This window comes from Pristis pectinata, chromosome 21 (genome assembly GCF_009764475.1).
Source record: "Pristis pectinata isolate sPriPec2 chromosome 21, sPriPec2.1.pri, whole genome shotgun sequence".
Taxonomy (NCBI): Eukaryota; Metazoa; Chordata; class Chondrichthyes; order Rhinopristiformes; family Pristidae; genus Pristis; species Pristis pectinata.
The window spans coordinates 25,638,361-25,651,576 of record NC_067425.1 but is presented as its reverse complement, the minus strand read 5'-3'; the positions used below and the strand labels follow the sequence as shown (position 1 = coordinate 25,651,576).

General features: G+C 38.5%; 1 protein-coding gene across 1 annotated transcript in view; it reads right to left on the bottom strand.

The window, feature by feature from the left end:
• Positions 1 to 4,774: 4,774 nt before the first annotated feature.
• The window catches only part of hsf5 (heat shock transcription factor family member 5), a 66,388-nt gene continuing 57,946 nt past the window's right edge, over positions 4,775 to 13,216 (bottom strand). The window contains exon 6 of the mRNA XM_052035963.1: positions 4,775 to 4,884. Within this exon, the coding sequence (XP_051891923.1) occupies positions 4,775 to 4,884 (110 nt within the window). The remainder of the gene's footprint in view (positions 4,885 to 13,216) is intronic.

The window sequence follows — 13,216 nt, the reverse complement described above, 5'->3', positions numbered from 1 at the left end:
CCGTAATCCAATTTCCAATGGATCAAATCATCCTTGTGTTGTTCATTCAGGGCCTTGTTATGGTCCCAAATTATGGAATTCCCTCCCTAAACCTCTTTAACTCTCACATTCCTTTACTTAAGATATTCCTTAAAACCCAACCTTTTCCTTATGTTTTTTATCCTTTGCTCCTGATATTTCCTTATGTGGCTTAGTATCAAATTTATTTGTTAACACTCCTATGAAACTCCTTAGGATAGTTTGCTATGTTAAGTGTGATATATAAATGCAAGTTGTTATTGTTGTGAAAGGATGAGAAGGAGGTAGAAAGGGAATTGCAGAGTCTGGGGCCATGGCAGGTGAAAGCATGGTTATCAATGTTATGGCAAGGTGGGTGGGGTTCTACAAGAAACCATGGTCAGAGATGTGAAGAAGCTGATGGGCAGAGGTGAGGTGAGAAAGATTGCCTCTGAGCTAAAGCTTAAAGTTTTGACAAGATACAGCACAGATTAAAACTGAATCCAACTTGAATCATAGGGAAAACCCTCCTTGCTGGAGGGAATCATGGCACTTTGCATCAGGAAGGCTACTAGTATAATTGAGGATGCCTGCCACCCTGGCCTTCCCTTTTCTCTCTTCTACCTTCTGGGAGAAGATACAGGAGCTTGAAAGTTTGGAGAACCAGACTCAAGAACAGCTTCTTCCTCACTATCATCATCACCTCTTTCATATCCCCTTCCCGGGGTGCTGCCACATTCTCAAACTCTTAACTCTACCTCTTTTGTTATTGTTACTTCCGCATTTCTTGTTGCACTACTTCAGTCTGAGCTTTAAGTGAGCGAGGAATTTCATTGCATCATGGTGTATATGACAATAGACTAATCTGATCTGATCTGATAAAGGATGTTGTTAGTGGTTATTAACAGCCAGTGTTCTCAGTCTCAGGACACTGCTGCATGGTTTCCTTTTAGCAGCATCATAAGTCCTTCACATAAAGATGTTCATTCATTATTGAAGTATTCAATTTAATTCAGAACCCAGAAAGTGAAACAGTCCATGCCTGCCTTCAGTATGGATATTACTTGGTTCATAAGGGACAAGTAGTACTCATGCCACAAAAGTTGAAGGCAATAACCATCTCCAATGAAAAACTCAAATGACTTTCCCATCACAACCATTGTTAAATTCTTAATTCTCAACATCCCTCAAGTTATCACTGACTAGCCCCACAAAGACAATAGCTTTTACAGGCTTTGTATTCTGTGGCATGTGATTTTCTGCTTAGCTCCACAAAGCACTTTCTACCACTTACAAGGTACAAATCAGGAATGGAATGCAATACCTTTCACTTTCCTGGATGAACAAGTTGCAATAAGAGCCAAAAAACTTAATACCTTCCAGGCCAAATCAGCCTTGGTGATTATCCTATTTATACTGTCGCTCATTCCATTACTGATGCACTTCAGCTGCAGTGTGTGCCACCAATTAGATGCAGCAATTTGTCATCAAGGCTTTTTCAAAATCTCTTCCTAAGTAGCAAACTCTTTCACTTGGAAAGACATGGAGAGCAAATGAATGGGAATGGAAATATCTCCAAGTTCTCTTCTCAGTCAAATACTATCTTGACAATAAATAGATTTTTATATCATCACTGGATCAATATCCTTGAAGTTTCTCCATAACCACACTGTAACTTCATCACATGAACTGCTATGGTTTATGAAGGTGGATCACCATTACATTCTCAAGGGCATTCTGGGATGGACAGTAAGAGCTGTATTTCTATGAATTGATAATGTATTACAAAGACGTAATCCTCCCGTTTTTTCCAGTTGAAGAATGGTCAATTAAACAGGCTACAAAGTAAACTGAAAATGGGGGAGAAGCATTTTTGGGGCTCAGAGAATATTATGAATAAAAAGTAATAATTAAGGATTTTGAAGCAATTAAAACACTCTGATTTTGTGATATCATAGCACACTGTTCTTTTTACTTTTTGTGTAATGAAATTTATATTAAGAAAAAAATCAATTTGATATTTTATTCCATAACCACACCCCATAAGTCTAAATGGATGATTATGAGCTTATTCATATGATTTAACTGATTTGTTTGCCAATGCTAATGGCACATTTATGTCTTTATTTTGTTTTATGGCTGTATTTTCTGAATCTGGACTATTCTGAAGCACATGAATGGAGTTAGGCATTTTATTTGCTAAATTAACTTCTGTTAAAATTAACAATGTATTAATGCTTGAGAGAACTATCTTGAAACTTGTTAATTATCTTGGTTGCAGGGCATAACTTCAAAACTTGAAGTTGAAATGAAACTTGGAAGTGTAAGATAGTAAAGACTTCAAGAGGATTCAGACAAGGTGATTAAATGGACAGTTGGATGATGAAATTCAATGAAACAAAAGCTTGGGACAGTTTAACAGAGCAACTAACAAAGAATAAATGATCCTGGACTTTACTATTTGGGGAAAAGAATGCAAGTTTCTATAGTATGTATATATATATATATATATATATATATATATTTATATGACACTGGTTTGGACCCAACTGGTATATAGTATCCAACTTTTAGCATTATACCTTTCAAGAAGGACATGTACGCTTATGGAGTGTACGGGAGAGATTTACATGAAGCATTACTAGACCAAGGGATAATAATTATTTTGATAGGCAAGTAATTGTCAACGAGGTTAAGAAGAGATTTGATAGCAGTGTTTAAAATCATTATTGGTTGAGTTTCCCATTATTTTCAATAACCAGAAAGCACAGATTCATGATTGGCAAAAAGTGATTTTTTTATAAAGCCCAGAAAGTGTTACCATTTGGAATTCGTGGCCTAATAATAGTGATAGTTTTCAAAATAGAATTTAATAACTATAGTAGTTGGAGTAAAATTGCAGAGATTTAGAGAAAGAGCTGGGACTAACTAGACTGCATTTCAAATTATACAATGCAGACTCAATGGGTCAACTGTCTTGGACTTTTCTATTATTCTAAATAGCATGTTCAATTATTTGCTATGAACTACTCTCCCTAGCTAACAAAATTTGTAAAACATAATGGTTTTCAAAAATATTCCATCCAGATTAAATAAGTAGACTTTGTTATCAGATGATCTGATAAATGTGTATTAAAAAGCCAAAAGAAGTACAAGATAAACAACCAAAACATTTTAATATGCTGCCAATTACAGAGAAATATATATATCATGTGCAGTATGTAATGAAACAGCATTCTAAAATTGACCTATTAGATACATACTTTATATTAAATAGATGAAAACAAAGCAATTATACAAAAACAAAACATTTATGAAGAAATTGAAATGATAATGCCCAATCTGAATGGTTCTATTCTTCATCATTGCAGTTCATAGAAAAAGCAGTCATCCTGTTTTTTTAATTAATATTTAATGCAGTGAACTGCCTGGTAGAGGTGAGAGATGATGATGGAAAGCAAAACATCTTTAATCTTTGCTCCCAATGATAATAAGAGATAAATTTGGCCATATTCTGCTTATATGAGTGAAAAATCTGGCTAAATATCTCTATTGGTCAAATTTCCATGTAGCCAGTTGTGCTTTTGCACAATAAAACTTCAGATTGTCATTCAGAATGCAAGCAATCCATTGCTTCTATATTTCAAACTACTCAAACCAGAAATCATTTATACAAAATGTTATTACATGATAATGATGTTGCTGCTGAGAGGGTACCCAGCTTTGTAATACTAAAATCATTTGAATAAGGTATATTTTTGCAGTCTTTTAAAACTTGTAGCTAAAAATATTGGTATGTGCAAGTTGTGCTTCCTTTACTTCTCCAACTAGCAGTTGATATAATTTATTTATAGCATTAAAGTTAGTTCTAATAATAAACATTACAGCAAAAACTGGCAGGCAGAATAAGTTCACTGCAATCGAAAATGTAATGTATTTTTGGAAAAAATACCTATGGAAAAATTTCTTTAAAGAAATTTTCAAAAATAATTTTATTTTTCCACTTTCTATTTTCAATGCGTATAAAGGTCCAGTGAGTTATAAATGAACTCAAAACGAGAAGGTGCTTCACCCACTAGCACTAATAACTACTCTGTTGGCTGCTATTTTGTAAGTGATAAAGTTTGGCTCTCCCTAATAATTATGTAATTACATTTTGTAAGAAACTTCTGAGAAATATTCAAAATGTGGATGTGACAAATCAAATATAATGCACATTTCCCTGAAATTATGAAGCAAATATATTTTACTCAGTCTGCTTTGGCCTAAGGGAGATTAACCAGTTAGTACTTCAGTTGAGATCACTTTTATTCCCATTGGAAAATGCAATGTTGCAACATTAATTCATATTTAAGATACACAAATTTCTTTGTGTAAAATTATTTTATGTGATGGAATGCAAAGTTACAGTATAGCATTTCACACTGATAGCAAAAAAGAGTGCACAAATCAAATTCTCCTTCCAGTTTCTGGCTATACTTTACATGACTATAATGCAGGATTTAAGAAAGAGGACATTTACTATAGAAATTAGAGATTGTCTTTCAACATAAACTACAAATAATAATTGTATTAATGTAATATTAAAATATTGTATTTGAAGAGTTTAACTAAATATTATTTCTCTACCATTTAACTTTTAAATATTAGCTGAAAATATAAAACATTGTTTCTGAAATAATACAAGAAAGTAAAGTAAATTAGAAAGCAGAATACTAAATGCTAATATTTTAATGTAGAAAGTATAACTTTCAGGCCACTTGTAGTAGTTAAATGGCTAAGGTGATAGCTGAGGAGAATGGTTGGCTTCTGTCTCCCAAACGCAAATATCCTCTTCTTTTTGAAAGTGATCCTGATTACAGGCCACATCTACTAGAAGATGAAGATCTAATTGAAAACAAAAATCCTAATTATTAAACCATTTAGAAGTGTCAAAATACATGGTTACAACATAAAACTAGTGCATCAAATATTTTTAATGCAGTATTTTTATACGTGTTTATAAACTGTTTAGTTATACAATTTACTTTCACAGCATTTGTACTGTTATACAATGAAGAAATAAGTTTCTTAGCATAGTTACAAACTCTAGTATAATAACCCAGTTTCATAACTTTGGTCATTGGAGAGAGAGGCATATTGGCTAAAAGGTCTAGGAATTATTCCTGCTTAGGGGAACAATTGATAGGTCTGTATTTCTCATAGTATCTTAGAGTTTGATGAGTTATTTATCCATTTTGGCTGTCATATCACCTTAAGTCTCCTTCAAAGTTAAGTGCTGTGATAGTTAAGTATTTTATCAATCTCCTGGAGAGGGTGGAATCAAATGTTGTTTGCTTTAGCTGGATTTCTGGGAAGCAATGGACCAGTGTTCATTTTGTAGTCTCTGAATACTCAGCCAAGCAGGCTCAAGCCTGGTCAACACTTGAATACCTGGGACAAATTGGTGCCATAGACTTGCTACCCTGGGAAACAAATGATCCGATCTGCAAACTAAATTTAAAAAGCATGTCAACATATTGCAGTCATTAAATAAACTGGCTTTTACAACATTTTTTGCATGTAACATCAGTGGTGTGAAAGTTACTGGAGGGGATTCTAAGAGACAGGATCTAAGTACATTTGGAAAGTCAAGGAATGATTATGGATAGTCAGTATGGCTTTGTGCATGGGAAATTATGTCTCACAAACTTGATTGAGTTTTTTGAAGAGATGACCAAGAGGATTGACGAGGGCAGGGCAGTAGATGTTATTACATGGACTTTAGCAAGGCCTTTGACTAGGCTGGCCCGTTAAGTTAGATCACATGGGATCCAGGGTGAGCTAGCCAATTGGATACACAATTGGCTTGGTGGTAGGAGTTAGAGGGTGGTAGTGGAGGGTTGTCTTTCAAATTGGAGGTCTGTGACCAGTGGTGTATTGCAGGAATTGATACTGGGTCCCCTGTTTTTTATCATCTGTATCAACGATGTGGATGAGAGTGTAGTTGGCACAGTTGGTAAGTTTGCGGATGACACCAAAAATGATGGCATAGTGAACACAAAAGAAGGTTATATAAGATTACAACAGGATATAGGTCATCTAGGAAAGTGGACCAAGGAATGGCAATTGGAATTTAACTCAGACAAATGCAAAGTGTTTCATTTTGGGAAGTTAAACCACAGCAGGAGTTACACTGTAAATGGCAGGGCCCTGAAAAGTGTTGTAGCTGTTGGCTACAATTAAAACATTTAAAAGATATTTAGCCAGGTACATGGATAAGGAAGGCTTAGATGGGTATGGGCCGAACACAGGCAAATAGGACTAGAGACACTAGAGACTGCAGATACTGGAATCTGGAGCCACACAAAAAATGCTGGAGGAACCCAGCGGGTCAGACAGCATTAATGGAAGGAATTGGACAGTCGGGTCGAGACCCTTCATCTAGACTGGAAAGAAAGAGGGGAGACAGCCAGTATAAAAAGGTGGAGGGAAGGGGTGGAGCAAGAGCTGGCAGGTGATAGGTGGAGCCAGCTAAAGGGGTGGGGGGAATGATAGGCAGGTGAGGGTGGGAATGATGTCAGAAGCTGGGAGGTAATAGGGATGAAGATAATGGAATCTGATAGGAGAGGATGGTGGAATAAAGGAGGTGGGGAGGAGAGGGTGGAAAAAGAAAAATAGGGCAAAAGGGACAGGGGGGAGTGTTCACTGGAAGTTTAAGAAGTTGATGTTCATACCACTAGGTTGGAGACTGCTCAGGTGGAATATGAGGTGTTGTTCCTCTAATTTTCATTTGCCGTGACCTAGCAGTGGAGGAGGCCAGGGACAGACATGTCGGTGTGGGAATGGGAAGTGGAATTGAAGTTGCTGGCCACCGGGAGATTCCACGACTAGCTCTGACAGGTAACCTGGTCAACAAGGACAACTTGGGCCGAAAGGCCTGTTTCTATGCTGTATCAGTCTGTGCCTCTCTAAGAGGTAGATCAACAACAGAAGGGAGAATGCATCTTTTCAGCACTGTAGATTTTTTTAATACATTATAAGGTCTACATACACCTTAAGAAAAGTTTGCATATAGGAAAAGGATTTAAGCAAATCATAACCCTTCACAGATGACAATCCAAAATTTTAAACTATGGACAGCTTCTATCTCACTGTTATAAGACTATTGAACAGATCTCTTGTACAATAAGATGAACGCTTGACCTCACAATCTATCTTGTCATGGCGTTGCACCTTATTGTCTGCCTGCACTGCACTTTCTTTGTAACTGTAACAGTATATCCTATTATTGCTTTTCCCTTGTGCTACCTTGATGTACTGATCTGATGAAATGATCTGTACTGATGGCATGCAAAACAAAGCTTTTCAATGTACATCAGCACATGTGACAATAATAAACCAATTACCAATTAATTGAAACAAGGATAGAAATTTGTCTGTGCCATTTCCCAGTGTTTAAATGGTGTTAGCAATCTCTTCAGTGCTGTTTCAAATAGTTCTAAGAATATGTTACTCATGGCAATGTCCCAGGTTCAGCTGCTTCAACACTGAACTCCCTTACATCAATAGTCAGAAATGAGGTTGATTATCGATAATTGTGCAATGCTCAACTCAATTTGCAGCTCCTGAGCAAAAGAACAGTCCATGATTGTATCCAGTAAGACTTTGATTAGAAGGGACAAGTTGGGAAACTACATTAAAGGATATGACAGTGGAGAGGCAAAGGTTAGAATTTGAAGAAATAATGCATAATTTTCAACAAACATATATTCCTTTAAGGCACAAAATAACAACAGGAAAAGTGGTCCAACCATGGGCCACAGGAGAAACTATAGATATCTAAGAAAACAGATTAAAAAGATGCCAGAGAAAGCAGTAACACCAAGGATATAGAATATTTTAGAATTCAATAAACATTGATCAAGAAATCGATATAGGAAGGGAAAAAGAATATGTAGTAAACCAGTAGAAACTTAAAAACAGACTATAAGCTTTGATGGATATGTAAAAAGGAAAAGACAAGTGAGGGCAAATGTGTGTCCCTTAAACAATGACAAGAGAACTTACGATGGGAAATAAGGAAATGACAGAAAAGTTAACCAAATGCCTGTTTTTTACAGAAGAAGGCACAAAAAAACTTTGAGACACAGTGGAGAACTAAGAATCCAGTGCAAATAATGAAGTGAAAGAATTAAGTTCTGATGAAGGAAGACCACTGGAGAAGTTAATGAGGACCAGGTGATCTATAACCCAGAGTTTTGAAAGAGGTGGCTAGAGATAATAGATGCTCTGTTTATTATCTTCCATAATTCTATCGATTTTGAGAGGAATTCATTCATTCCTGTACCTTGTTTTCCAGCTATTAAACAACTCTCAATCCGTGCTGATTACACCTAATTCTATGTGCTTTAACCTAGTTCACCAGCTGATATGGAACGTTATCAGAAGCTCTCAGAAAAATCCAAGCACACCATATCCACTGGTAACATTGGTTCCTGCCTATTGGAAGGTAGCAAATGTGACCCATTTAAAAAAAGAGTGAGAGAGAAAACAGGGAACTACTGACCTGTTAGTCTGACATTGATGATTAAGAAAATGGTGAAATCTACAATGAATATGATATCAAGACACTTATAATAATAATAATAATAATAATAATAATGATTGAGCAGGGTCAGTTCCTGGGATAACAGGTTTGTCATTTGAGGAGAGAGTGAGTAGGCTTCCTATTCTCTAGAAGAATGAGAGGTGAGTTCATTGAAACACACAAAATTCTTTGAGGGCACATTTGGGGAGGATGTTTCCCCTGGCGAAGGGGTAATATACTTGGGAATGAAATTTCTTCATTCAAAGGTGGCGAATCTTCGGAATTCTCTGGCCCCAAGGTCTATGAAGGCTCAGTCTAACTGTAATCAAAACAGAGATCAATATATTTTTGGATATTGAAGGAATCAAGGAATATGTTTAAGTTGAAGGTCAACTGTGATTTTGTTGAACAGTGGGTCTTGGGGGATGATTGCTCTATTCTACTCCTGTTCTTATGTTCTTATAACCTAGGTAACATTCAAGTATGGGCTGATAAGTGGCAGGTAACATTTGTACCACAAAAGTGCCTGATGGTGACCATCTCCACTGAGAGGTTCTAACCGCCGACCTTGACATTCAATGGCATTACAATTGCTAAGTCCCCCATTATCCTATAGGTTATCATTGACCAAAACTCAACTGGATTAGCTACATAAGTGCTGTGGCAACAGGAACAGGTCAGAGACTGGTACTCTGTAGCAAATGAATCACCACCTTTAATATCATTTACAAGGCATGTTTGGACTTCACTTGCCTAGATGAGTGCTGCACAAACAAGGGTCAACAAGCTCAACATCATCCAAGAAAAAGCAGACCACCTGATTGACACCCTATCCACCACTCCAAATATTAACACCAATGCACCATCTACAAAATGCACAGCATACTCTCCTAGGCCACTTTGACAGCACTTTCCATGCCTATGACCTCATGCAAGCACATGGGAGCACCACCCTTCATATTGCCCCTTCAGGTCAGCATTGTCCCTCAGCAGGTAATGCTGATATTTCACAACTTGAGTTCAATCCAGAGCTCTGGTGTGTTCTCCATGTGACTGCCTGGGTGCTCCAGTTTCCTCCCAAGTTTCAAGTTTAAGTTTATTGTCATAGACATATATACCCAGGGTACAGATGCTGTGAAAGTCAGCTTTTTACAGCAGCAGTACAGCACATTACAAACTTAAGTTAACATAGATTTAAATTAACCTAAATTATACATAACTTACACAACAAAATAAATAAAAATAAACATAATGACATTGGTACAAGTTGAGAGAAAAAATGAAATATAGTCCAAAGTAGTGTTAGGAGTTTTATCAGGTTGGTTCAAGATCCTGATGGCAGTGGGGAAGAAGCTGTTGTTGAACCTTGAGGTGTGGGTCTTCAGGCTCCTGTACCTCGTGCCTGATGGCAGCATCAAGAAGGACCTGGCCCAGACGTGAGGGTCCTTAATGATGGATGATGCTTTCCTGAGACATCGCCTCTTATAGATGTCCTTGACAGTGGGAAGAGTTGTACCTGTGATGGAACTGGCTGCGTCTGCCACTCTCTGTAGCCCTTTCAATTCCTGTGCATTGGAGTTCCCATACCAGGCTTTGATGCAACCAGTCAGAACGCTTTTCACTGTTCATCTGTAGAAGTTTGTCAGAGTCTTCGATGATATATTCCCTTTCTTTTTTTCTTCTTCTCCCTTTCCTTTCTCTTTTCCCCCCTTTCTTTTTTCTTTTTCTTTTTCCCTTTCTTTTCTCTTTTTCTTTTTTTCTTTTCCTTAGCTCATGGAGCAGACTCGATGGGCCGAATGGCCTACTTCTGCTCCCTTGTCTTGTGATCTTGTGATCTTATGATGTGGAATCTCCTTAAACTTCTTTGAAAGTAGAGACACTGCTGGGCCTTTTTCATGGGTGCATCTATGTGCTGGGCTCAGGATAGATCCTCCAAGATGTTGACACCCAGGAACCTGAAGCAGCTCTTCCTTTCCACCGCTGACCCTTCAATGAGGATTGGTGCTTGTTCACCTAGCTTCCCCTTCCTGAAGTTTACAATCAGTTCCTTGGTTTTGCTGATGTTGAGCGCAAAGTTGTTGTTATGATACCACTCAACCAGCTGATCTATCTCACTCCTGTATTCCTCCTCGTTACCACGCACATCCTAAAGAAATGGTGGTAGGTTAATTGGTTACTGTAAATTACCCCCAGTTGGTGGGTGGATGGCAGGAAAATCGGGGGGTGGGGGGGAGTTGACAGGTATGTGTGAGAGGTTACAGGGAAAGTAAGTGGGGAAATGGGATTGATGGGATTGCTCTAAAATCTGGCATGAACCTAATGTACCAAATGGTCTCCTAAGTGCTATGAGAAGTCACATACCATCCCAACTGGGAAATATATATCTGTTCCAACCTCGGTGGTGGATCTAAATCCTGGAACACACTCCTGTGGGAATACCTTTACCAGGAGGACTGCAACAGTTCAAGAAGATGGCTCAACACCAACTTCTCAGGGGTAATTAGGAATGAGCATTGATTGATAGCTTTATCAGCAATATCCATATCCTGACAAAGGAATAAATGAAAAGATGCCACTGGATACTGACACATTCTAACTCACTGCTGTCATCTCCCTGTTTTCTTCAATCTTTTCCCAGTAGCCAGTTCATGGCTCATTCTGAGCAGGACTACTCCTGATGGAGGAGCTTTTGAAGACAACGAGGATCTCTTTGTTCCTGGATAAGGGAGATGAGGTCAAGAGTGGCATATCTCTTTTCCAACATGATGCCAATCTGCTCATGGGTGGTATTGTTCTGCTAAACGAGGTCAGCAAGCTATTGATCAGTGGTGTCTCAGATTTCACTGTTCCTGAACAGCAAGATCCTCGTTGCAGGTGGCAAAGTTCAAGACTCTACTTGGGTTAGGTTGCATACTTGAAGGTGTTAAGCCTCAGTCTCCATGGAAGCTGTCTCCTGACCCAGAACCAGTTTGTGATGGGATTATTGGTCCACTTCTACAGAAGTGCATGCCGCCTCTAAACTGGCCATGATGTTTTTGTTACTCTGCATTAGTTGGGAGATAGACTCCTAGATGCTCTTTATCATTGCCTGCCTTTAGTCAGCTGACAACACATCAACAATTTCAGTGCATAGGTTTCTCATGCATGCTTTCTAATTGTTGTTCTATTTGTCTCCTCTGGGACAGTACTTTGTGTAGTCACTATCTGGTGAACCCCACCATCAATGGTAACTGTGGTTGTGGCATTAATCAAGGGGAGGGTAACAGTGGATCTCCCTTTATACCAAGTTAAGGGCATACATAAATAAGTAAGTATCTTTAATTGTATGTGCTTGCATGCACACATGTATGTACAATCTGGTAAGAAAGCAACAATGAGCATTCACCATCCAGTAACATAATTTCTGACCTGGCTTCAGTCCCTTCAATTTTTGTTGTGTTTTCACTTTGCTTTCACTGGGAGCTCCATTTCATTATGTTAAATCAAATTTCATCATGTTAAATTTCACTTTAACATAATGCAAATTGACAAACTGCTTCACTTGAGAGGTTTGCACAAACACAGCCTTATGCACTGGAGTAAAATGGGGATTTTCAAATTGTTACCAGTCTGTGAAACTGGAATTGGAATTGGAATTGGTTTATTATTGTCACTTGTCTTGCATACCATTCATGTAGATCAATTTACTACACAGTGCATTGAGGTAAAGTGTCACAGCTACAGAGAAAGTGCATTGAAGGTAGACAATAAGGTGCAAGGCCATAATAAGGTAGATTGTGAGGTCAAGAGTCCATCTTATCATACTAGGGAACTGTTCAACAGTCTTTTAACAGTGGGATAGAAGCTGCCCTTGAGCCTGGTGGTACGTGCTTTCAGGCTTTTGTATCTTCTGCTTGATGGGTGAGGGGATAAGAGAGAATGTCCCAGGTGGGTGAGGTCTTTGATTATGCTGGCTGATTTACTGAGACAGCAAGAAGTATAGACAGAGTCCATGGAGGGGAGGCTGGTTTATGTGATGTGCTGAGCCGTGTCCACAACTCTTTGCAGTTTCTTGTGGTCCTGTACAGAGCAGTTGCCATACAAATCCATGATGCATCCAGATAGGATGCTTTCTATGGTGCATCAGTAAAAGTTGGTGAGTGTCAAGGGGAACATGCCAAATTTCTCTAGCCTCCTGAGGAAGCAGAGGTGCTGGTGAGCTTTCTTGGCCGTAGTGTCTACGTGGTTGGAGCAGAACAGGCTATTGGTGACGTTCACTCCTAGGAACTTGAAGCTTTCAACCGTCTTGACCTCAGCACCGTTGATGTAGTCAGGTGCATGCCCACCGCCCCCCTTCCTGAAGTCAATGACCAGCTCTTTTGTTTTGCTGACATTGAGGGAAAGGTTGTTGTCATGACACCAGGTCACTAAGCTCTCTATCTCCTTCCTGTACTCCGACTCATGATTACTTGAGATATAGCCCACTATGGTGGTAATATCTACAACCTTGTAGATGGCGTTAGAGCAGAATCTGGCCACGCAATCATGAGTATATAGGGAGTAGAGTAGGGGGCTGAGGACACAGCCTTGTGGGGCACCAATGTTGAGAATAATCGTGTCGAAGGTGCTGCCTATCCTTACTGAATGCAGTCTGTTGGTCAGGATCCAGTT